Source organism: Canis lupus, chromosome 34 (genome assembly GCF_048164855.1).
Source record: "Canis lupus baileyi chromosome 34, mCanLup2.hap1, whole genome shotgun sequence".
Classification (NCBI taxonomy): domain Eukaryota; kingdom Metazoa; phylum Chordata; class Mammalia; order Carnivora; family Canidae; genus Canis; species Canis lupus.
Genome location: NC_132871.1, coordinates 5270186 through 5297148, shown reverse-complemented (window position 1 = coordinate 5297148; position 26963 = coordinate 5270186). Strand labels below are relative to the sequence as shown.

The following is a 26963-nucleotide window of genomic DNA, read 5'->3' as shown; positions in this document are numbered from 1 at the left end:
CCAATGATTATGAGTCCAGACATATATACACATACACATATTTATGTGTTTACATATATAAATATGTAACATTTATTCAAATATATAGATATATCTAATTATTTATGTGGTTATTTGTGCCAATGTCTAACTTTCTTGCTAGCTTTTAAGTGTCCCACTTACTAAGGTTTACAAGTATTCTTTTTATCCATCTAAAAAGCAAGCATCAAGCTCTACACATGGGAGAAGTTCAGTACATTTTATTGAGTGAGTGATTTCATGAGCGAATGGATGGAGGGATGATGAATGGATAAATGAAGATCTGTGTCTACTCTTTGATTCTCATATCTGAACTTCACATACAATGTCTAATTGCAAGATTCTATCAAACTTCCTGGAATTCTGAGTTTACCTGTCTGATCTATTAATGTGAATGGTTTAAGGTTACAAAACCATCACATAATTTAGAGACTTTATCTATATATGATCTTAAAATCGACCGTGGATCAAGAGAAAAATATTCACCTTGTGAATTAGTTTCACTTAAGGAGAATCAATTTTCCTATCCCTCGATGAACTACAAACGATTGTTTATTGTTGTACGTCCAAACAATGGTAAACGAATTTTATTTTTGATCTGGTAGAACATGTTTTTAAAGAAAGTCTGATTCTCAAAGAGATTCTGTGACAAGAGATATCCACAAGCCAAAAAGTCATTAGTGCTGCCTTTGTTACCCACAAACTTAACGGTGTGGGAATTACACAAACGATTTCCAGGCTCAGAATGAGTGTCGGACAGTGCAATGCCCGCAGGTTCTATTAGGGTGACAGCAACTGGGCAGAGGACCAGCAGCCTTTTCAGCCATGCTTATTGTATTGTGCAAAACATCTACTCTGTGCTAACTTCATCCTAATCACTGCAGCAGCTACAAGAGCCCCAAACAACAGAACACTGCCGGGAATTCAGAGAACAAAAACCTTAACAACTGGCCAAAGCATTCCTTGCCATATATTACAAAAAATCTCCCTTAACTTACAAACTTTCAATCAGCAAAAGGACTTCCTGGACTAACTTTTGCAACCCATTCTACACCAGTATGTGAACAAATTCCAAATTCCAGATGACAGCACTGTAGTACTTATGTAATCAGGGATTCATAATGTCCCTTAATTTGGTGATTTTGTTAAATCCTTGAGAAACATACATTTATTTTTTTTTAAGATTTTATTTATTTATTCATGACAGACAGAGAGAGAGAGAGGCAGAGACACAGGCAGAGGCAGAAGCAGGCTCCATGCAGGGAGCCCGACGTGAGACTCGATCCCAGGACTCCAGGATCACACCCTGGGCTGAAGGCGGCGCTAAACTGCTGGGCCACTGGGGCTGCCGAAGAAAAGTACATTTAAAGAAATCAATTGCAGTGGGCTTCCGAGGAGCCTACAAAATTATTTACTGAGTCGTCAATGTGTCATGTATTCCCATTTGAAGAAAGTTTAATGGTCTTTATGGGGCTATTTCCTAAGCCAGGGTAACCTTTTCCTATCTACATGTTTAAAAGCATTAGCACCATCCGTTTTGTTAATTCATCTAAATGTGTAGTAAAGGCCTTACAAGGTCATCCAGATTCTACAATGAAGAAATAAAAAGGCAAAACAGAAAGCAGACTATTTATATACAAAGTTGTATATCTTTCATTACTTAGTGCTTCTGACCATGCTTTATCCATCCAGTGCTCACCCATACTCCTCCACCCCCAACCATCTTTCCCTATCCCAGAGATTGCAAATGGAGAACACACAGTTTTGGCTTATAGACACGTGTCTTGTAGACACATGTTTAAGGAACATACTGCAGTCAAGAAGGGTCTTACTCTTTTCCCTCATCGCTCTTCCATACCCATCCTCTGGATTTCTTTGTTTCTGATTTTCTGGTCCCTTTCAGTCACAGTGTGACTTTCGTTTCAGAAGTCAAAATGCCAACACCCAATGTAATAATTAGCACTCCATATTCTTCCAAAGTGAAGCATTTTCCAGCCTCACTCTCCCAACTCCTAGGGTTGGGACCTGCTTCAGTTTAGAGTTTCCTTCCCTCTCCTCTGTAATTTATGAGGCCAGAGAAGAAAGGGAATTAGGGGGAAGGGTGCAGCATATACGATTGCTTTCCTGTGTTGGTTCCTTCTAGATGTTGGCCTTTTCTCTAGGCCAAACACAGGATGTTTGGAAATCTTCTCTCTGGGGTCTTCTGACTACAATTCCTAAGGCAGGCCATGCTAGTCCTCCACCTGACCAGTAAGGCTTGACAAATTTTAACGTGATTTTTATATTCTCTAATATTTAAATATTCTATTTTATTATATTCTTTTCTATTACTTTGTATTTTTAAAATGAAATAGTACAAAGGAAAATGCTCAAAGTCACAAAAACTGGGGTCCAATTGTAACTCTGTCCAAACCAGCTGTATTACTATAGCAGATGCTTCAGACTGAGACATTCTATTTGAAGAGATCTGAAAGCTAAAATCTATAATCAGATCATTTTAGCTAAGGCTCTAGATACGAATTAGGTGATACCAATGATAAACAGTCTCAAAGTGTTTGGAATATTTGGAAGGCAAAGTTAGGAGAAGCCATTTTGGCTGACAAACAGGGCCATGAGCCGGTGGTGTTGGCTGGATTCCACCTTTGCATATCCAGCCACTGGCTCCAATGGATAGCTGTTGGCATTGGGGTAGTAGTATTAGTGATGGCAGCCCAGCTGCTTCCTGTTTCTGAATCACAGCTGTAGTGTTGATCTTTTAACTTGCCAGTTTAGTGGTGGCCCCTGATTTCCAGCTCCTACAAACATCTATTGAATCCATATTGAATCCCTTTCTGTTTCAAATAACAGCCTGGTTCCTGTTTTCTGCATTGAACTCAATGATATAATTACTTTAAGAAAAGCATCTCTTTATGGGGCACCTGGGTGGCACAGTCGATTGAGCAGCTGACTCTTGATTTAGGCTCAGGTAATGATCTCAGGGTCCTAGGATTGAGCTCCTGCAAAGGGCTCCACGCTCACTGGGGAGTTTGCTGGGGGAGTCTCTCTCCCTGGGCCCCTCCCACTGCTTGCACATGCATATTTACACACCCTCTTCACTCGCTTTCTCTCTCGCTAATATCAATAAATAAATAAATCTGCAAAAAAAGAAAAGAAAATCATCTTTTTTGTTTCCTTATATGATAATGCAGTTAGTACATGGTTTTACCTTTCAAGGTTTTCAAGAAAATTAAAGCACAAAATAAAATTTGAATTAATTTTTTAAAATGTTGGAAAATTTAAGTGCATGATTTTTTAATCATGGCTAATTGAACGTGTATTTATCATTGTTATCGCCTAACATGATAGTAAAGACATAAAGATATTATAAATCCCCCGGAAGAACAAACTGAATTGGAAAAAATATAACATGGCACAAGAAAATAATCATATTTCAGAAGTTTGAAAAATAGATGGAGGAGTAGAAATCTTAGTGAAGAATGCCAGCTAGAAATAGAAGCTTCACCCTGAAGAACCATGAAAGATGCAGAAATTAGAGGCACCCAGTGTTGCAGAATTCAGAGAATCAAAGTGGGACTCAAAGTAGGATTTTATTTGAAAGTCAATATATAGAGAAGTGCCAAGCAACTACTGCTCCCACATCATTATGGAAAACTAGATATTTATTTTCCAGTGAAATTAAGACACAGAGATGAGAAATGTGGGTTTCTGTATTTTTAAAAAAAGTGAACTAAGTTGAAAAAGAAAACTACATAATAAATGGTATGGCCCCAACTCCTTTCCTCACTCAGTTCTAGAATGGAAGCAACAAAGTTTTACTATCCTAGACAAGAGGTTAGGTCATTTTCCAATAGAAAATAAATGGTTCCAGAGAACCTTCAGATACTAACACTTGTACCTAATTGGATGGGTTGAGTACCTCCCACCTTATTATCAAGGAACATTATCCATACACACTGACATCAATTAGCTTTTTTAGTGTTTTCTCTTTAAAAGTGAGCAGATAGCCCCCCTTGAGGAAAGTTTTTAACAGACAAATTGAAACAAACACACAGAAAACAGTAACTCAGTAGAAAGAGCTTATTCAAGTAGAAGAAAAATTCGTTAATTAACAAAGATGAGCTTCAGAGCTATAAAAAGTGTTGCATGCACCATGAAAGAATAGAATTCTACAAAGACGAATCAACCAAAACAAGCATGAGGTCAGATCTTGAAAAGTATTGGAGGGGTTGATAAATAGATATTTAAGTTTTTTGTGTTTTTTTTTTAAGTAAAAATAGATGAGAGGAGTGGGAAAGTAATAAAATTTGACTCAATCTAGAAAGAGCAACATAAAAATCCTAGAAAGAATAGACGAAGAAAATGGAAGGAAGAAAATTATCAAATTAAAAAATGGAGAGGTTTTCAAAAAAAAAAAAACAAAAAAACGGAGGCATGCATTTCTAGATTAAAAGGACCAACAAACTTCTCAGTACAAAATTCTCACGCCAATGCCATTATCACAAAATTTCAGAGGAAAGAGGTATCAGGAGAAATTTCTGACTCATGAGTGTTGGGAAGAACACCACATCCCAAGATCAGGGCTACCTGGCACCAAACCTCTCGGTAGCAGTACTAATGTTAAGAGTCAATAAAGCAGAATTTTTTTTTAATTCTGAGAAAAAAATTATTTTACTTATGATTTCAGAGCCTCTCAAGCTATTATCAAAACAGAATAAATGTATTTTCATATTTAAATGTACTGTAAATGAATGTATTTCTCAAGTACCCTACTTCAGGAAGCTATTAGAGAAGCTCATCCCCTAAACAAGAGTAAACAGAGAAAGCACGGGATCCAGGAAACAACATACCCAACTTCTGAGGATGTTGAAGGGATTTCCCAGAATGAAGGCGAAAGGCAACCCCCAGTCTCAGCTGTGTCTCCGGCTTGGCGAACCCCAGAAGGAGCTGGGGACGGACGCTGGAAGGGCAAGGTCTCCAAGGAAAAGAGTAAGACAGAAAAAGCACACGATGTGCTTGGAAATGTGGGGATAATGTTAAAGAGTGTTCTACAATTCTTTTTCTGAATTTGGAAAGAATTAGTGATATGTATGCACAGTATTCAAAGCTAACAATTAAAATGAGACATTTGTTAATTCCAGTAAAAACAAGGGGGTTGTACTCTACAGGAAGCATCCACATTTTATTTCTTGGCTCAGAAGTGAAGACAATTTAGTGGCAAGACTCTAAACACCAAATATTGATGTGCAGGAAAGGTAATAGACCTACATTGGGAGAACGGGAGAGGATAATGCAAGAGGGCCATCGGTAGAGCTTGGTCTACGTGCTAAATTTTCAGCAGGGGCTATATGAAAGCAATAGATATGCTTAACATAAATAAATCAAGAAACAACTACACAGAGTTGTTATTCTGAAATACAGATAATTTACAGGAAGGAAGAACTAAAAGATGAAAGTTGAGGTCTCAGGAAGCAGACCTAGGCAGTACCGAGGAGGGGGGTGGGGAGCTGTTGGCATTCTTATGCTATTTTATTACTTTGATAAAAATAAGAATTAATTTTTGAAAGTAAAAGTGTTATAACAATGCATGGGAAGCCAAATTTATATTTCTTTAAAGAGCCAGTCAAGGCAGATAACTGGCAGTCTCCAACATACAAGTATATCTTTGATGATAGAATAAACAGGAATCATGCAGCCTCAGATCATATTCAGGCCAATCCTTAAAAGAAGGGAACAGAAAAAAAAAAAAAAAAAAAAAAAAGAAGGGAAATCAAGAGACATCTCTAGGAGCTAGAAAGGAAATTCAATTTGCCAACAATAAAATGCACAGCATTACCCAGGAAACATCCCACCAAGGATCTAAAGATGCAAAGAGTATTTGGGAGTAAACAACCTAGTACCAACTTCAAATAAGATTAACTATGCAATGCTAAATAGGAAATTCAACAAACATGTCAGAAGAGTAATTTTTAAATATTCACATAACTCATATATAATTAGCCCCAAATTAGTTTATTGCACAAAACAGAAGGTTCAATTTCCTGGAAAAAGTAGATATAAAATCTATCTATAAGTGACCTTTACATTGAAGTTTCATAATTCTTTAATATTATGACCCATGAAATTCTATGTATAATAACACTCTGATAAAAATCAAAGGAAACAATGACTTTTTGTTCTCTTTATGCCTCATCAGCACACAATATTATATATAGTTACTGAATGGCAGCTGCAGGTATGTCAAAGTGCATGACTAAGTACCATTATTTTGTGTGAATGTGAATATGAGTGTGTGTGTGTGTGTATGTGTGTGAGACTGTTTTATAAAATTTCAACCAAGGCAAACTTCACTCCTTGCATTAAAATCATCATCAAAGAAAGGAATAATTGCTTGCTTAGTGTGTGCAGACTTATACAATGGTTTGGCTCTCAAGAAGGAACTGAAAATCTACATTATTTAGATCAACCAAAGCTACTCTTTTATTTTTTTAAAGATTTTATTTATTTATTCATGACAGACACAGAGAGAGAGAGAGAGGCAGAGACACAGGCAGGGGGAGAAGCAGGCTCCCTGCAAGGAGCCCGATGTGGGACTCGACCCCAGGTCTCTAGGATCAGGCCCTGGGCTGAAGGCAGACGCTCAACCACTGAGCCACCCCGGCGTCCCAACTAAAGCTACTCGTAATGTAAACAGAGGAACAACAACTCTTTACGTAGTAAAATACTTTCCATATCCTTGTGCTTAAAACCATATTTCACAGCAGTCCCTGTTACACGCTTGGCCTGTTGCAACTGATGAAAGGCATGGAAATTTGCCATAAATACTACAAATGGGTAACATTTCACTCACTGATGAAAGGTGAAGGAAAAGCCCTCATATGTGTCCTCATGACACTTCGCAAGGCTCAGGTGTAAGAAGTGACTGCATTTTGTTAACGAAACACAGTGTCATTATTTTCTGAAGCCAATTTTTATTACTGTACAGGCAATATTTAAAAGGCTGTTGTCAAGGAAAAGCATCCTAAAATTAGATCGGCCAGCTTTGTTTTCTTTGCAGGAGTGGCCACACTCCTAACAGCCTCTTCTGTTTTGAAGAGAGAGCCTAGTAGTGAAAGGTAAAGATTTCACAGGGGGTTTCTATAAACAGGGGAAGAATAAAATTACCCACCATTTATTGTTTTCACCAAATTATATTTCTTGTGTAAGTTCGTCTACACATAATACATATCTATATTTTCATTCCGTGCCTTTGAAAAGAACAAAAAGATCACTAAATCCTGGTATCTCATTCCAGAAGTTCATTATTTCCTCCTCTACCTCAAATCTGTTGCTTTTTTTTTTTTTAAATCTGTTGTCTTTATCCGCTTTTTCCCTGTCCCTCATTCCCTCCTATTCTCACCTCTTCCCTCAGCCCTCAGCCCTTCTTCATCCATGGCACTTGTATTTTCTGGAAAAATGTGAACCCCGTGCACCCAGTTCTGCTCTGCTCTGAGCCTGCACAGAAGCAGCTGAGCCAAATGTAACAGGGAATAAAGTCCCAGGGCGTGCAAACCGATCACACTTGAAATCTGTGGTCGAGGTGCATGCTCAGCACTGCCCACCCGTTCCAGCGCATTTCCTTAGTCACACTCCTTGCTGAGCTGACTGTTTCACGCCTTCTCCTCAAATCTCCACTCCCTCTCTCCCCTCCTCACTCTCTACAAATAGCCTCTTATTTCACGGAGAACATAAAAGTAACCAGAGGGGACCATCACCAAGTTTTCACCTACCTACTTGCACACGTTCCCAAATAGTCTGCGTCCCTCCTGCTACCGTGGGTGAGGGTGAGCCACCCTTGCTCCTGGATCCAATCTCTGCACTTCAGCAGTCCTGACCTCTCACCTATTGAAGGAGATGGACATCTTCCTCTCTCTTTTTCCATCTCTCTCTCTCTCTCTGTGTCACTCTCTGCATTGATTTTTTTCACTCCCCACGAATCATTCTTACCATCGACCCCATCAGACCTCTCCTGTGATGTCCCCACATTTACTCTCAGAGGGTAACAGAGCTATCACTGTCTCTCTACAATCTCCTTTATAGAGACTTATTTAAAGAGCTAGCTGTGCATACTGCTCCCACTTCTTCACATCAGTCCTCTCTTCTATCCACCTCCCGTGAGGATTTTTGTCCCATTACTTCTTTGGGAGTATTTAGCCAACATTGCTGAAGGCCTCCATAGTGCAAAGACCAATGGTCAATGCACGATCCCTGTACATGACCTCTCAGCAACATCTGACCCTTGATATTTGCTGTTCTTGAAAAGTAGTCCTCTTTGGCTTCCAGGATGCCTCAGTGCACCGGCCACTCTTCTCCTTTCCTGACTCCTCCTCCCAAGCACTAATTGTTGGGGTATCTGAGGGCTCAGCCCTGACTCTCTTCTCATTTATACCTTTTAACTCCCCACAGGATCTCATCTAGTTCCATGATTTTAAATATATTTGCATATTGATAAGTCACAAATTTCTGTCTTCTGCCTTGACCTCTCATATGTCCAGCTGTCTATTTATTTGTAAGGCCACTTGAATATCTAATAGGCTTCTCAAAATCCATAGATCCAAAAGAGCTTTTTTGTTTTTAGTGCCATCTTCCCCCATTTCAGGAAATGGTAAAGGTATTACAATAATCCCTTATCCACAGCTATGAAAATCTGAAAGATCTAAACACCAAACATTTTTATTTCTCAGTAAAATCTGATCTGACCTGAACTCATTTGGCACCAAAACCTGACTTGAATTAGTACAAGCCATTTATTGTCCCTATTTAAGTAAATACTAACACATTCTGTCACAGAAATATCCATTGGGAGCTACTCCAGACCCCACTGGGAACATTTACTGATTTGAGGGATGGGCACCTTAATACCTTTCTGAAATCTGAAAATTATGAATTTGGGTCACATTTTAACCCAAGGGCTTCAAAGAAGGGACCATACATTACCCATTTGTTCAGGATGTCTCTCTCTCTCTTAGTCTCTGTCTCTGTCTCTCTCTGTCTCTCTTTCTCTCTCTCTCTCACACACACACACACAGACACACACACACACACAAACACACGCACTATAACAAGACATTACACCTCATTTCAATCCTTACATTCCCACATTCAATTCATGAGTGAGTATTACTGCTTTAATTTTAAATATGTCCTAAATCTGAATATTTATCATCTCCATAAGGACCTATGTTGCCATGGACAACTGCCATAGCCCCCTAATACATCTTCCTATTTCCTCCTATCTTATCCTTCCCTGCTTCCCCCCTTGTCAGTGTTAGCTTCCACAAAATAAGCAGAGAAGCCTTCTTTTTATAAGTTTAAGGTGTACAACCTATTGATTTGATACATTTATAAAATGCATTTATAATTATAAATTTTAAATTATGTATAAATGGGGATCCCTGGATGGCTCAGCGGTTTAGCACCTGCCTTCAGCCCAGGGCATAATCCTGGAGTCCTGGGATTGAGTCCCACATCGGGCTCCCTGAATGGAGCCTGCTTCTCCCTCTACCTTTGTCTCTGCCTTTCTCTGTGTCTCTCATGAATAAATAAATAAAATCTTAAAAAAATAAATTTTTATAAATGATTACCACCACAGTATTAGCCACCACCTCCATTTCTTCACATAGTTACCATCTCATTTTGAAGTGAGAACATTTAAGATCTACTCTCTTAGCACCATTCAAGTATATGATACAGTATTATTAGCAATAATTACCATGCTGTACAGTAGGTCCCAAAACTTCTTAATCTCATAACTAGAATTTTGTGTCCTTTGACCAACATCTCCACATTTCCACCACTCCGCAATCCCCGGTAAGCATCATTCTACTCTATTCAGAAAAGCCTTGTTAAAACATAAGCCGGATCTTCCACTGTGCTGTTCCAAAGCTCCAAAGGCTTCCTACCAGGCTGAAAATAAAATCCTAATTTCTTATCACAGTCTATTTGGTGTTAGATGATGTGACTTTTGCTTTTCTTTCCACCTTCAGTTCTTTCACTCTTTCCTTCACCCACTGTGCTCCAGCCCTTCCTGGTCTTATCTTCCTCAAATATGTCACATGCACCTGCCTCACAGGGTTGTGCTCCTCTTGCCCCCGTCTGGGATGACATTGCTTCAGGCCGTGGCATAGCTCAGACCTCACTTCATTAACGTCCTTCTCTACCAGTTGCTATCATAGAAAGCCCTTGCCTGACAACTCTTCTAAAATAGCCATTTCTGAATCTCCCAGACACTTGGCTGTCTTACCTTGTTTGCTTTTATTAAAATTACATTGCATATTTCTTTCTTTCTTTATTACCCATCCTCTCCATCAAAATGTAACTCTGGAAAGGTAGGGATCATGACCATACTGCTTATCATTGTATCCCTGGTGCACGAAATAATGCTGGAGCTCCCTAAGTGATGAATATTCATTGAATGAACAAATTATATTGTATTAATAAGTCAACTGAATTGGGTAAGTCAAATAATATTAGTCCTACTTTCCAAAGTACCTCAATATTTTTGCAAGTGTCTGTATTAAACTTAAACTACAACTTTATTTCTGAAAGACTCTCATTTTTATATAGTTTTAACCTCATTTACATCCTTTTGATTTGACACACTATAATTTAATGTTTACTTTTATACTGATAAGACATATTCTTAAATACTGAACTTATTAAGGAGAGTATTTTGTTTTTATTTTCTTATTTCTGAGCCTAAACACTTCTCCTTTCTAGGGAATTTAAGATTATTTGGTAACATGCTTTTAATTCCAAAGTGTTCTAAATTCATTCCATCATATCTTATCTTTCAGGTGCTGTAGCTATCAGTAAATTAACCAAGTTGTCTAATAACACGTAGTAGACATCAGTTATTTTACTATAGAATCAGAAATTTTTAAAAAAGAAATCAAAGAAATATAAGAATAAAGGTAAATACTTTTTAGCACTGCATTTGGTCCTTTTTTAGAAAAAATAAAAAAATTTGTGGTAAAGAATGCCTTCATAAAATTGAGGGAAAGCCTATATAATAAAGTCACTTGGGGACTAATGCCAAAAATATCTATCTTTAAACTAGATATTAATTATTTTGGTTGTAAATTTCATTCCACAAAATTTTCAGTCTATAAGCATATGTGATCTCTCCTTAACCCATGACTTCATTATGGATAGACGGGTTATCTTTACAGAGGTATCTTTTGATACACATTTTGCAAATATTTATCTCTAATCAAAATATGATTCACATGATAGGATGACATCAGAACAAAGTTATTAAATGACAGTTTGAAAATTATGACTTTAGTTCAAGCTTCATCAAACACCTTGGAGTTGATTTCTGGTAAAAATAAAACTCAAGAATCATGAAAACTGTACAATCACATTGTGAAATCTCAAGACTATCTTTCTTTGTAAGTGTCTCTGTAAAGGCTGTGCAAAAAGAGGATTAGTTAGTCTTCAACTCAGTTGTGGACAAGTAACTGGAGCCTGGAGGCTAATATAAAGTTTTTAGCCTGATGGCCTCCAAGTTGGTCAGCTTCTCTCCTTCTGCTTGACTCACTACAGTTAGGAAAACTTCAGCAGGCAATAACCCTCACACGATACACAGCCGTCTTCACTCACCATGAATTCCCTGGGCTACAAGATCACGTGAATCCAAAATATTCACTGATGACTAAAAGATATTCTCAGCATAATCCTAGCTATTCAATTACATAATCGAACAGAAATTTGAGTTTTACTAGGATGCAAGTAGTATATAGATCGTAGGAAATCATAGTCTTGGAGTAGTCATTCAGTTATTCAATGTTTGAATCTCCTCTGCCTTCCACCCACCATATAGTTACCCAGAGTCAACTTTAATCTCGTATTTGGCAGAGGAATAGGCAAAAACAAACATAGTGTCTCACACATAGTTGAACCACATAAGTAATTTACAATAACCGCTACCATTTGTAGATGCTTCTGCAGGGTCTGTGCATCTTGCATTATTTTCATCCCTCACAACAATGCTCTGAGATTCTAAGTTCCATATTATAAGGTTTATCTTTTGTCATTTTTGTTTGTGTTTGTGACACAGTCACATCCTCAACAATTTCCCCTGGTCAGGTCCTGACACCTCATTCTCTTCCTTTCTTAGAAGCTTTTTAAACACCCTCCAAAAAAAGTTTCTTGGTCTTCCAGATTGAGTTAATGTTGCTGCTGGACAATATTTACTAGCTATATCTTTCAAATTTCAATATTTACTAGCTACATCTTTCAAATGTAAGGTTGTTGCATATGGCCTACTGTGTTTTTGTTTTTGTTTTTTATACTGAAACATTTTTAAGTTTTCACTTCTTGCAATGTGCTATGTGGGGCACTGACGATACAATAATAATGAGATGGATTCCACCTCTTTCCTCTTGTTATCCTCAGAAGACAAAGAGAAGGACTGCCTAAAATGCAGAACAATTAGGTTGTCGGTAATAATAATACATGAAGTGCAAACAGAGTACCTAGAAGGGTCACCTAACTTAGTCTCAGATAATCATGAGTGATTTTTCTCTGACTTTTATGATATTCTGATTAGGCCCCAACTTTCCCACCTGGTCTTTCAGAAATCCCATTTCAACATGCTTATGGTCTCACAAAGACACTGCCTTTTCGCCAGCCTGTACTTCCTTTTTCACTCCGTTTAACTTAAAAATCTTTTCTCCACAGATCCCTTTGTCCAGTTTTTTAAGAGAAGATTTTTCCAGACAATTTTGTCTTCAACCAATAAGTCTCTGGCTTGCGAAAATTAAAGACTTCTGTTTTACAGCATTTAATGTTGTTATTCCATCTTTAAAAGCAGAAGAGTCAGCTAAAATTTTATTTTAGATCACAGAAAAATTGATAGAGATTGGTAATAGCAGAACTAATGGTGTATGTCAGTTTTGAATAGACAACTACTTTATATAAACCATAAATTGTGAAGACACAGCAAGATAGAGCTCCAAAAATAAATGTATAGAGTTTTTCTTTAATATAACCAAAACAATTGCTGAAGGAACAAAGGGAGAAGGAAGGAAAAAAAAGAATTTGATCAGATTGCTTCCTTATCAACTCTATGTGGCAAAAAAGGATAAGTAATGAAAGAAAAGCTGCATGAAAACTAAAAGGGGAAAATGTATACAGAATTGCAAGTTAAGTTTACAAAAAATTTTGTAACATAATATGACATTTGGTTATACAGTGTCTGTTCACAGTAGGAGTAACAAAATAAATATTTCATATATGTGACTATTTCAGATAAACACCCTAAAAATTAGCTAAGCCTATGCAATGAAGCTAAGTGATACATATCCCAAATCAGCTCTTGGCTGCTACATTATTCATATACCACTTATCTGGTTTCCACAATTTATTCCCCCTACTGCTTTGATACCCTTCCTCTCTTTTATTTTTTCCGATCACTCACTCCTTTTACCCCATCAAAAATTAGCAAATGTTTCAAAGCTTATGAATGTAAGAATTGAGGTCACGTTTTTCTTACCCTCTCCTACATCTGGTAGTGATAAACTTATATTGGGGTGATTCAGATAATAGAAGAAATATGTAGGTAAGGAGGAACAAGATAGAAAATCACTTTCTCCTTTTTCTTTGTGGTTGCAAAGAAGAGGGCTAGAAGAGTGGAAACTGGGCCTTCCCATGCCCTGCATGACCTGTTGTCAGGGCAACAGGATGTGTGGGGAGCCCTGGCCTTCCCAGTGCCTGTTGCCAGGGTAACAGGATATGAACCATCTTTCCTTATGCAACCATGCAGTTTCCCTGCCTTATTTTATGTTTCTCTTCTATTTGGTGGGAAATTATATTTTTTCACAGAAACCTAGAGTGACACACTTCAACACAAAGCCCACTGAGAAATCACATATTGGAAAAAATATTGTAAGTCGGGACATGCAGTTGATACAGTTGCTGGTGGAAATGAGTGGAAGAGAATCTTACTGATTTTCTGAAAATTTCTCTTTATTTTCATAATTGTTTGACTGGATCAAAGAAGAAAATGAAAGATGATGGTGAGAGGGGGAAAAAAGCAGAGTGGTAGTAGGAAAAAAAACCCTTGAAAGCCAGAGAAGAATTATCTGAAAATGTTAGAAGCTAACAGCCTGATTTTGAGTGTATATTGTTGACTTTTTTGTGTGCAACAAACCATCTTGCAACTAGTGGCCAAAAACAATAAACACTTATTATTTCCTTATGACTTTGAGGAAGTTAGATAGTCCCAGATGACTTCACTCACATATCTGGTGGTTAATGGTTTGGCTGGTCTAAAGGGGACTCAGCTGGAATGGTTTATATCTGCTTCACATGCTCCTCCTCCAGTAGGTTTGACCAGGCTTCTTCCCATGCTGGTATGAGAGTTACAAAGAGCAGCAGGAGAGAGTAAACTCCAATGCATAAGCCCTTTCCAACCCTTCACTTGTGTCACATTTGCTAAGAGCCCATTGGCCAAAGCAAGTTGCATTGCCAAGCTCAGAGTCAGCCTGGGAGGGATTACCCAAGAGTGGATATTGGAAATCACAAATTGGGCCATATTGCAACAGTGAAAAACAGCATGAAAGAATTTCTGGGAAACAGAGAGTTCTTTGGCAAACCTGAGATATTAAGGCAGAGATTTGCTGGAGGATAAAATGTCAAGAGGGTCACACTTACAAAGACACTGTTTTCAGTTGGTACCAGTAGGAGGTACTGCAGATTTTGAGAGCTCTAAAAGTTCTAAAGGAGCTCCTTAACTCATCTAATAACCACCTCCAAACGCAGTCTAAAAATGGATGAGAAAAACGCTGTGTACCTTTACATAGTTTATGTTCTCTGTGGGAAATAAAGCAGAATAAACTCCATTTAAATGATTTTCCTAAAACAAAAAGAGAAAAGATTCTTCTCACTCTACTTCAGGAAAGAACTTTACTGCATGCATAAAATCCTTTATAACAAGAAGCAGCAGCATAGCAGGAAGAAAATACCTAGTTTTAATCAATAGAACACCTGTCTTTATTCTTACTGGTAAATAAAATCTTCAGGGACAGACACCCAGATGTCTCTACCGTGCAGAGTTTGAGGTATTTTTTTTTCCCATTTTGTTTGGGATACTAAAGGCCAAATAAATTAAAATAATTTTGTAAGAATCCAAACTCCGAAGAGGTGAGAGGGGTTAGGAAAAGTCAAGCACCTTTGAAATTACTGCTAGGATCACTGTTAAAATAAGTTGATTAAAAGGGTAATGGTAGTGCAAATCTAGGAGAAGAGGAGAAATAGAACCAGGGAGTTTCTGACATCTAAAGCATATGCCAAGTGATAACTCCCCTTGGAGTATGCAAAACTAGGCAAACAGATGGCAGGATTGTAGAAAAATCAAAACAAGAGAATAGTTTTTAATTCCTAAAGTGTCAGGTTTTACAGTGAGTCTTTACAGTGAGTATTAAATAGAATTATCTAAGTCAGTGTTGATTGGAAAAGAAAGATATGAGGCTATGAATCTGGCCTTCCACTTACTACCTGGGAAACATTGGTCAAGTCGGTTAATGTCTTTGAGGCTCAGTTTTCAGAAAAATGGGATAATGGGGCTGAACCACACAGATCAAAACAAAAATCTTTTAGAAATTATAAAGCACAAAAAATTATAAAATATGATTTCTACTATGATTCATTTATAAGTTTAAGCTAACTAAAAATAGGATTGATGCACAAGTTGTTCAGTGTTTTCCCACCTTGCTCCAAATGCTGTTTATTTTGAAACAAGTCTTAGAAAGTCCACTTTTAAGAGTCAGCATACTATTACTTTTCTACTAAGAAGTCTGTTTTTATTTTCTTCTAAGTCATCAAGTACTTGATTCATGTACAAAATTCCAAGAATCCTTTGATCTTCTATTCTTATGCAGAGCTTAATTAAGGTTGACCTCTGTTTCCTTGCCCTTTGGACACTGTCCTTAGGACTTTACTATTTTTTTTCAGGACTAATTAGAAGTGTGTTTGAGTAGCTATAAACATCAAAATTTTACCTAGCAGAAATTATCTGCATTCAGCATTTTCTGGGCCTATTTAATAAAAATGTGTTTTTAAACATTTCATAAAATACAATCTCTTTAAACAATTTCAAGAAAGTGTAGCTTTAAAAGAAGAAACCAGAAGGGATATAACATTTCATTTATATGCCTCTCATGACCTATTACCACTTTTATGTCCTTCCTTAACAATAGATGGTTATTCATGCCTAATACTAGCTCAGACCAGATATTTGGAATACTGTGATTCTCATGAGCCTTTAACATTATCATCTGTTTAATGATGTTAGTGAACAGTTCCTTTCATATCCAAAGGGCTTACAGCACAGACCTTTCAGAGGGGAATCAGACTTGCTCAAATATTTACATTTGATTAGCTGATTGAAATATGTTAGAATAAGGGACAAAATCTAATAACATAATGGTAATTTGGTATTTTCTAAAATGAATCAGCAAAAGGAAGGACTACGGGACAAGACAGTAATTACTTAGAAGTCAATTCCATTGTGAACCAGACCTAGACTGGGATAAGGAAAGACCTAAAGAATGATTTTCAAGTCAGAGTGACTCAAGAAATCAGACTAGCCCTGGGTTACGCATGATTACAGAGCCCTAAAATCCACTCTACGGCCACCACAAGATGCTGAATTAAGGGTGCTAAATTCGTCAAGGAAATTCTTACCAGTGAAATTCAAGGTCAGCCCACTTCTCTTCCTCAGCTCTCTCCTTATTTACATGCCCATCACTCCTGCCCCAAGGAAATGTAAATCCTTGATATAAAAATCTGGGAATCTCGGTGAGAGCACTTCCACTGACCTAACAGAGCTTCCTTTCTCATCTTGACAACTCTCTCCACTGATTCTGATAAGAAAATTACTTGAAAAAAACAGAATTCTGCATTTGCATATAATATTAGCAATAATAATGATCACGGCTAGAATTGTTTGAATTCTGGACACTGTTCTAAGAAGTTTACAAGACTTACTCATTTAATCTTCTTAGTATCTAGGAGATAGGTAATGATATCATTCCATTTTACAGATAAAAAAAACCTAAGATATCAAAAAATCAGCAACTTGGAGAAGATCATATAGCTTGTTAAATAGAGTTGATATAAACATAAGAAAAGATAAAATTACAGAAATATTAAGAATTACAGTATTTTTAAGATATTACTGTATGCCAGATACTATGCTGTATTTCTTATAAACATTATTTTATTTAATTTTCACTACCTTGATTTGGGCACTATGGCGATTCTTTGATCCTAATCCTTCCCTTTTAAGTGGAAGGATTTTCGCCTGGAAAAGCCTTCCAGGCTGCCCTTTGTCACTTTTCATATTCTTTCACAGAGGAGGAGGAGCAACATTTGGTTGGGGAATGTGGAAAAAGAATTACACCTAGGGGTGTAAAATATCCTTTTCAGGGAGTGAGGAAAGGATATTTTGCTTGTAGAAAGTGTAGTCTCATCTGTTAGAGGTCACGAGGCACATTTAGGAGGTGAGACTTTGCTCCTGCTGGGGAGGTCTGCCTTTTGGGTGGAAAAATTGAATTCAAGGGTGTTCTGGCTTATTTAGCTGCAAAATCTTATCCTCCAACAGAAATTTAGTCTGCAATAAAGCTGACATAATGATCTTCATCAGCTGGACTCTAAATCTATGCCACACTTAATCCTGAACTTGGACTCCTAAATCTATCCCTCGTTTACTCCTGAACTTGGAGTGCCCAAGATCTCATGAGGTAGGTATCAATTTTTGTCTGCCTCAGCTGAAATAAGTCATTCCTATCTGAAGTACTCTTGGATACTTCCCAAGTAGCTCTTGGTCACATCACCCAGTACATTTTCTTCAGGTCACTTCTTGCTCTATATTAACTTTATTTCTTTATTGTTGTTGATATTTGTTTCCTCTGCTAAAACTTGAGTTCCCGTGCCTAAATTTATGCCTTATATAGCACATGACCAACAGTATTTACTAAATGAGTGAATGAATGATGAATAAAATAATTGGATTTTACAAATAAAGAAAGTGAAGTTTAGAAAAGTTAATAGATCTTCCATGACCACAGAGCTAAAGGACAGATGATATTAGAAAATACCTGGCTGATTCCAGAGTTCAGGTCTCTAATATTATAGGGTACTTCATTTTAACCATATGTATTCTACAAACATAACATAATATTATATAAGGAATAAGACCTACTTTAAGATTGTATTTATATACCAGAACAGATTTTGTGAAGTGGTTTTCTTTAGTTTTATGATGAAAGGATAGTTTTTAAACTGATTTTTCTGATCAATCCATCAAAACCATCATATACTCAACAATGTGAGAATAAAGACTGAGATTTATCAACAATTTCCAAAAAAAAAAAAAAAAAGAGCATTAACATTCTTCCTTGGCATTTGAAATGAATCCACTATAAGCTCTCAATATCACAGCTTGGTAAGAAAATTGGATGGTCTAGGCAGGTAAACCAGGTTTAGATGGAAGACGGTGGGTTTTTTATGGCTAAAGATAAAGGGTATCTACTCTACTTCTCCATGGAGCAGCCAAGACTGGCTCCACCCCTAGGCATCCTATCTGTACGAGAAAACGTGTGCTGGGGAGCAGTGGGGGGTGAGAGGGGAAGGGTAAGAATATAAAAATAGTCATGTTGATTAAGCACTCTGTTATTCTGTTATGGGAGGAATGTATTAGTTTCTTAGTGCTGCTGCATCAAATCTACCACAAACTTAGTAGCTTGAAACAACATAAATGGATTATTGCTAGTTCTGTAGGCCAAAAATTTGATGCAAGTTCCATGGCGCTAAAATCAAGGTTTTGGCAGCGCTGCATTTTTTTTTTTTGGAGACTTTAGAGAAGTATCTGCTTCTTGCCTTTGCAAGCTTCTAGAGGTGACCCACATACCTTGCCTCCCAGCCTGTTTCCTCCATCTTCAACATTGACAAAGACAAATTGAGCCTTTCTTTCTCACATCAGGCACTGTGACCTCTTCTTCTGCCCCACTCTTTCACTTTTAAGAACCCTTGTGACTACAATGGGTCCCCTTGGAAAATCCAGACTGATCTTCACAATTCAAAGTCTGCTGATTAGCAACCTTAATTCCATCTGCTACCGTAATTCCCCTTTGACATGTAGGGTAAATGTCATCAGAGATTCTAGGGATTAGGATATGGACATGTCTGGGGGGCAATTAGTCTGCCCACCACAACGCCCATTGACTAAGTTTTAAAGATCTTCATCCTTTTCTGTGATCATTCTGGGTAACCATTCTGAGAATGTTTTCTTTTTTTGTTTTAAAATAAGATGAATAAGAGCTTTAGATGGCACCTGGGTGGCTCAGTCAGTTAACATGTGACTTCAGCTCAGATCCTGATCTCAGGGTCCTGGGATCAAGCTCCTCCCTCAATGAGGAATCTGCTTCTCCTTCTCCCTCTGCTCTCCCCACCCCACTCCTGCTCATGCTCCCTCTCTCTTTCTAATAAATGAATAAAATCATTTAAAAAAGAAAAAGAGCTTTAGAGCTAGGTAGATCTGTATTTAAATGCAAGTTTCACCAGATACTAGCTATTTAATGAACTTAGGATACTTACTTTTTTAAATCATTGGAAAAGTAAACAAGAATACAGATATGTTATATTTGGAAAGTTCTGACAACCAGTAGATGATAAGCAAATATTACTTCTTTCCATCTTCTCCATTCCTACTCTATCTGTGCATCTATCTCCATTCCTCCAACCTGGCTACTTTGGTAGCCTAACTGATTCTCTAATTTTGAAGTTACAACCACTAAATTTTATTTACTCATTGACTGATTGAAAAAGATTTATTGCATGATCTTCTATGTGCCAGGTATTGTGCTAGGTGCTGGGGATCCAAAAACAAACGCAATGAACATGATTCTTACCCTCGGGAACTTGTGGCCCAGCAGTGAAGGTAGATTTTGTTATGAAAAGGGAAGTCCAGGTTACTTTATGAACCAAATATAGGAAACTAACCTAATATGGAAGGTCAAGAAGGATTTCCTTTGCAAGTGAAATTTAATGAGATCTTTGAACATTACTTAATAGTGAATCCCCTATTAGCATTTCGAGTAGGACAATTCTTCCTGACAAAGGAATCTCCCAAGCTCTGGAGGACATTTATCATGCCTGGACCCTGCTGCCCACTGAGTACAGAAACACCCTCAGGCACTGCAATAACCAGAAACATCCCCACATATCTCTAAAAGCATCACAGGGAACACGAGCAGTCCTGGCTGAGAGAGGACGAAGGAGTGGTTCCCTTGGGAAGAGAGAACAAAATGAGCAAAGGCAGATGGGCAGTAAGCAGCATTTCTTTGGGGGCAATCTTGTGCCTAACTGAGAGGGGGCCACAAGCGGGAGAAGCATGAGAGGAGGCTTCAAATGTATAGGGACATCCTCACCCTGTGCAGGACACTGAACCTTGAAGGGAGGGTAGAGGGCAGGACAATAAAAGGATCAGATTTGCTAATCTGTGATGCTGCTTCCTTCTAAAGTACAATGTCAGTTTGGGAATATGTGCTAATAGCTCCTGTCATTTTACTGGTTTTTGCCCATTTGTGTTCAAAATATGCATTTCTGCTACATCTTCTTGGTGATGAGGGTTTGGGAAACTCCATCTGAGAGCTGCTCAACACACCACCCTCTTTAGCAACAGTTACTTTAAATTTGTCATACAGTAATTAAACACAACTTCCTTTCTCCTTCACTTTCTGCTTCTCTATATTTTATTCTTCCATTACTGATGATCATGTTCACCACCAGTCAGAGAAAAAAGAAAAAAAGGAGCTTACGTCTTTCAACTGTTGCATTCACAATTCTAGGTCTTCATATCCAGACATTAGAAGTTTGTCTAGATATGAAGAGATAAGGAGGTAAGCATCTGTATGTGAAAAATCAATTTTCATATATTAAGTTAGTATCTAACTGTAAAATTCTCATAGGTTCTAGTCCTACATTAATAAAAACTGAAAGAATTGGCAATAAGTAACTACTATAAAGTACCACATCTCAGATTTTTGTCTATAGTTTATAGCTTAAATTTTCCTCCCTTCTATTGAACAACTGAATAAGATAACACTCTGATTTAGTTTTTGCTATAATGCCATGTTCACTGCAGTTTCTACTTGACCACACTTTTCTGGAAATGCTGTCACCCCTTAGATCAAACTCTTAGAACAGGGGTATTGACTGGAAAGAGCAGCACGGATGTTTTAAAATATGTTAATTTTTTTAATCCACAGCTGTGGAGCAATTTTTACATTTAAAAAAGAAAAAAGGGGGAGCCACGGTGGCTCACTCAGGTTGTGATCCCAGGGTCCTGGGATCAAGACCCACATTGAGCTCCCTGCAAGGAGCCTGCTTCTCCCTCTACCTGTGTCTCTGCCTCTCTCTCTGGGTCTCTCATGAATAAATAAATAAAAATCTTAATAAAAATAAATAAAACAGTACCATGACACAGAAAAGAGAATTATTTCTAAAATTTGGGGAAAAAATCCTGCATACACGAAAACACATACAAAATCTTCAAATCAACTTTCCTCATGGGAACCGATAAACTTAATGATCTAGCAAAGATTAGAGTCAGAAAAATCTCCTCAGTATGTAGGAAGTAGTATAGGTCCCAGAGTCACAGAAAACTTCTGAACCAGAAATTTCATCAGGTGTTGAGGTGACGGAAGAAATAGGAAGTGTTTTCCAGGTCCTAAACAACGGATACCTTATGAACAAGTATATGATTCTTTCAAAATGTCATTTATGAAGGGCATGATGTCATACTCACTTGCTAACATTTCCCCCATCATGGATGATGAGTCACAGTGTAGAATCCAAATTGTCATATTGAGAGACAGGTTAATGGGAGAAGATGGACTGATGGAAGAAGGGATAGACAAAGAAAGCCAAAGAAAAAAGCCATAACTGTAAAATAAAATTAATAGAATAATCATGCAAATCTACATCAGGAATCAGAAGAGGAAAGTATTTTACCCTTGTTTCCACAAAGAAATAAGAGATTTCTTGGCACATCACTGAACATGGTGTCTCAATTAAATATTATATGAAGGAGATTTAAAAGGAACTCAAAGAAAAAAATCAACAAAATGGTAGAAAATAACTGATAATTTAATTTAGCTTACCGATGTTTTCACATGTGTTACAAAATTTAATAACTATTTCTGTGCGCTCAAAAAAGTGATTTATAATATTATGTTATATGATATTCCTTATAAAATATCTACCTAAAAAAATAAATAAAAAATAAAATATCTACCTGTAATAGTTCATGTTTCCATATTTAAAGATAGTTGAATAAGCGTTAATTTATTTTAATCCTGTCTCTATTTTTATCTAACCTCAAAAGTGTATGTATTATAAACCTACTCAAAAAACAGAATGTCCTGTTGAAATAAATCAATGTATTCGTGAAGTTAGATACAGTAAAAGTAAAAAAAATTACTTTCCAAATATCGAAAGGTCTTCATTGAGTCTTCTTTAACAAACCAAGAAAACTATTGCAAAATTGTTTGATAGTTTTTGTGAGTAGCATAATTTTATTTGGCACCACTTAAATAGTGAAATTCTAGCAGTAGAGATTTTGATAAGCTAAAATTTCTGTTTGAGTCAATATTACATTTTAAATAGGCAAGACAATTCCAGCAATGGAATAAAGAGACCCTCATATCACCGCTATGAATGCAGACTACACAAAAGACCATAATTAAACAATTTGGCTGTCATTAGTCATGCAGATTTTAGATTTAGAGCTTCTTGTTTTGACGATTCTAAACCTAGAATACTGGAAATGTCTTAAGTCAAAGTACAAGTTAAAGTAGTAGTACCAAAATGCAAATTCCTTCTTTTTTTGATGCAAAGGCAATCAGTCATTTCAATCAGTTCGGTAATCATGATTCTTTTTTAAAAAAAAAACTAGTTTCAGTATTTTTTTCCCTAAATGGTCATTCAGTGGCTCTATGCAGACACACACCATATTTACTTACTACATACATGTATGATTATCATTAAATCAACACGGAATATCAAATCACAAAAGTCTACTGTTGAATGACTCTATCACTCTCTACTGAAATAAAATGAGATTGATCTTTGAGATCAACTGATAAAGAAGCCAGGTAACTTTGCTCTAAAATGTTAGGTAAACACAAAGTCACTTTTCAAATTTCTTAAAGACCTATGCACAAATTCACTACCATACACACATACATACATTTAAATAACTACATATATTCATACATTTAAGTAACTACAGAAAAATAAAACAAATAAAAACAAAACCAACAAGCAAAAACATCCTGTCCTGATAAAGGGAAGAAATTCTAAAATAGGTTATAATATGATCTAAAATTTTTCCGGTACAGATGTTCACTTACTAATTAGGTTAGGACACAAATCATCTGATGACTGCCAATGTTTAATTTTCATCTATGCTAATTAATTTTGTGAGCTGTTATTTGCTTTTACAGGATTATTTGTTTCCCTAGAGAACAAATTTATCAAAAAACTATAATCTTAAATCTTCAATGGATCTTAAAAACATATTTCTCTAATTCATTCAAATACTGTAAGATGGCTTCCTTTTTTAAAAGTTATTCTCTGTTAAATGCTGTTTGCATTATTAGTGTGCTCTTATACTAGCCTACTGTAAAGCTGTGTATTACTTCAAGTGTAAGAAAACACACAGACAACGCTATTTAAATATATAAACATCATTAAATGCATTCAAATGGAGAAAAGTAGAAAAGAATTTTCCTCTAAACAAAGTTTGACATAATTTTTCTTTTAAAAAATCATAGATATCAAAACAATAACATTAAATTTACTTAGATATTGCATTTTATATAATAATATGTAAATGAATCATTAGAAATAGGAATCCTAGAAAATCTCTATTTTGCCTAGTATAGTATTCCTTCAGCTATTATTATAGAAAAGAAAATATATTTTCATTTCAGATCTGCAGATATGCTAAGCAATTGCAATGGCCTGTAAATATTCATATTGCACATTTTTCATTGAAATGTTAAAGCCAATTTTTAAATTATGACATAATTAAAATAAAGCACATAAACACAGGGTTCTGGAGAACTAAACAGAACTTAGCAGCATACACAAGAAAAAACTTAAATGTTGTTTCAATAGCAGAGTGAATAGCAATGCAATTAAAGTTTGACTCAGGTACTTACAGTTCATGTTTGACATAAGCACATCTCTTGACCCACCTTAGTAAGGTCTATTTTATACCATGAGCTATTCTGTACTCTCAGAAGAAGTGAATTGGTTAATTTCAAGCCAAAACTCTCCAATAAGTTTGGAATCCCACTAGTGTTTCACCACATTTTTTCTTAAAGAAATATCAACTAAGACAAAGAATAAGCACAATGGAGTATATATATTCAGTACCACATTAAATCTGCCCTTGCTTTTTCAAAATCTAATCACAGAGAAATAAGTACCAGTAGTAACCTTTCCGTTTTTCTGAAGGAAATTTTATTTTTGCACGTATCTTGGCAAGCAGCATTCCTAGTTACTTTTGTGCATATCTAAATGACGTATCTAAAGAATACACAGAGAATGTACAGAAGAAGCCATGTGTTATTACAGTGAAGTGAATTCTCAGGGAGTTACTTTATGTTAAACATACAGGTGCCAAAAAGATAATAAATCAAGCAAGTTGATCTGAGACTGACACATGTTATTTTCTAAGAGAAAAATCTTTCTAAAGGAAACACTGGTCCACCAAGTCAGATAATAGGAAAAAATAGTCATGTTACTAGTCAAATTCTGGGTGGGGTGGGGGGAAATCAAACACAGAACCAAGCAAAGAGCTTACTCACATTCCTTTCAGGCGTTGCCACATTTTTTCAGTGTGTTCTCCTATGAGATACTTAAAAGTGGTGTTTTCCAATTCTTCAATTTCTGTAGCAGTTGACCCCATGATGATACTCCTAGGGCAATATAGTTACAGTCAGTCTCAGCAGCTAGAACAAGCATTCCTCAGTCCACTACAAATCTCCAACAGTTAGACAGTAGCATCTCTCATCTATCAAAATATTGCAGATTTACAAAGCTAAGGGCAGCCTCTGGCAGAATTGCTATTGACTTTGACAGGCATATCCACTGCTCCTCACCCCCCTGCCCCCCCCCACCCCCCCCCCCGCCAAGCAGACAGCAGTATAAGCAGATCCTCTGACCTCACAGAACAGTCGGCACATGTGAGCCTGCTACTGTACTACTGACCGACTGAGCGCTCCAGCTCTCCCCAAAAGCAGCTCATCTGTTACTGCTCCGTGCACTGAAGCACATCAGAATTCCTACAGTTTACAAGATCTATTATGCACAAGAGAAACGTGAATGACTTTAGCGCATCAGAAGAAGCTGAATTCCTCTCTACCAATGGAAGGAGGGCGGGATGTAATAAGGAAGCAGATGGTAGGAACCAGTGTCAGCAGCACCACCCTGAGAAAAAAGTGCCTGTTTTAAATGCCAAGGTTTTTGTCTCTTAATTGATCTGGAACCAACAGTGAAAAGATATAGCATGCTCCAGCAATAAATGCAACAGATATTAATGACAACAATGAGGAGATAACACATAGAGCCATACAGAAGACAGACCACAGAGCTCCACAGGTTGCTGTTGAGAGACTATGTACATCAATGATGCTGTAATCATGCTTATTCACCTTCTCCTAGCAACTCCACACAGTAGGTAACCGCCAATTTACCCAGAAGAAAACACGGCAGCTGCACACAGCCTGCTCCGTGAATCCTTTGGGGATTAAAAGATAAATAAAATGAAACTAGTGTGAATGCTTGTGTGTCTGTGTGTGTGTGTGTGTGTGTGTGTGTGTGTGTATCTGTGTGTTGAAGGAAAGGGAGTGTGTGAAGGTGGGGGGTGGAAGAAAAGGAGAGAGGGAGAGAAAGTGATGCTGTGCTGCTTGTGCATTTGAGAAGAAAAATGAGAGAAAGTGAACATAAAAGGAATCAGAACTGAGTCATCTGCCAAGCACCCAACACATGGTGAGCTTTCTTTGAAACAAGCACAGACCCTGAGTATGAGCTCCACAGCAGCGATCGCTATCCGCAAGCTGCTAAGAAAAATACACTTAAAAGCAATCTCTCTTCTTGTTTGTTTGAAAACCCAGGTGTAGTTTTATCCTCCCTGCAAGAAACCTTGCCTGTTACCTTGAAGTTCAAGGTAGGGATATTCAGGGGTAGTAGAGCGATGGTGATGTCTTGAATTTATTAGGTATGTATGTCAGACACTGCTGCCAGTACCTAACAGCGTACCTTTTAAAAATTCTTACAGAAAGACTATGACGTAGGCAATATTCCCATTTAACAGCTGAAGAAACCGAGAAAGGTATTTCCCAGATTTAAAGCCAGTCCTTCATTTGTGTGTGTGTGTGTTTAGGGTTATTTGTTTATTTGAGAGACAGAGACAGTGAGTGGGGTGGGAGAGGGGCAGAGGGAGAGGAAGAGCGAGAACCTCAAGCAGAGATTGTGGGGCTTGAGCCCGTGAACCTGAGATCAGGACCTGAGCAGACATCAGAATCGGAGGCTCAACCAACGGAGCCACCCAGGGGCCCCCAGAGCCGGTCCTTTCCAACGGGCGCTAGGATTTGACCGACCGTCTCCCAACACAAAGTTACCATGTGTATCTAGGCGCCGAATGCACCAGGAGTAAAATCATCGTAGTATGTAAAGAGCGTGTCTGCCAAATTTTATAGAAAGTGCCTTCTGATTTACAAATGAGAAGAGGTGAGCTTTGCTGCACGACTGGGGCAGAGCCGTCCAGTCATGACAGGCCACTCCCCCGCGTCGGCGAATAAAGGAGCAGGACGCCCCCCAAGTCCTTGCAG

The 26963-nt window shown here is 37.4% G+C and overlaps 1 protein-coding gene across 5 annotated transcripts in view; it reads right to left on the bottom strand.

Moving 5' to 3' along the window:
* PDE1A (phosphodiesterase 1A) overlaps positions 1-26963 on the bottom strand; it is a 335038-nt gene that overhangs the window by 296677 nt on the left and 11398 nt on the right. The window contains exons 1-2 of one of the 5 annotated variants that reach the window (XM_072811390.1): positions 25785-25953; positions 24939-25049 (exon numbers count right to left, since the gene is read on the bottom strand). In XM_072811390.1, the coding sequence (XP_072667491.1) occupies positions 24939-25039 (101 nt within the window). In that variant the 5' untranslated portion in view covers positions 25040-25049; positions 25785-25953. Of the gene's footprint in view, positions 1-24938; positions 25050-25295; positions 25489-25784; positions 25954-26963 lie in introns of those variants that run through there. The other 4 variants (XM_072811389.1, XM_072811391.1, XM_072811388.1 and 1 more) reach the window with 4 other exon arrangements.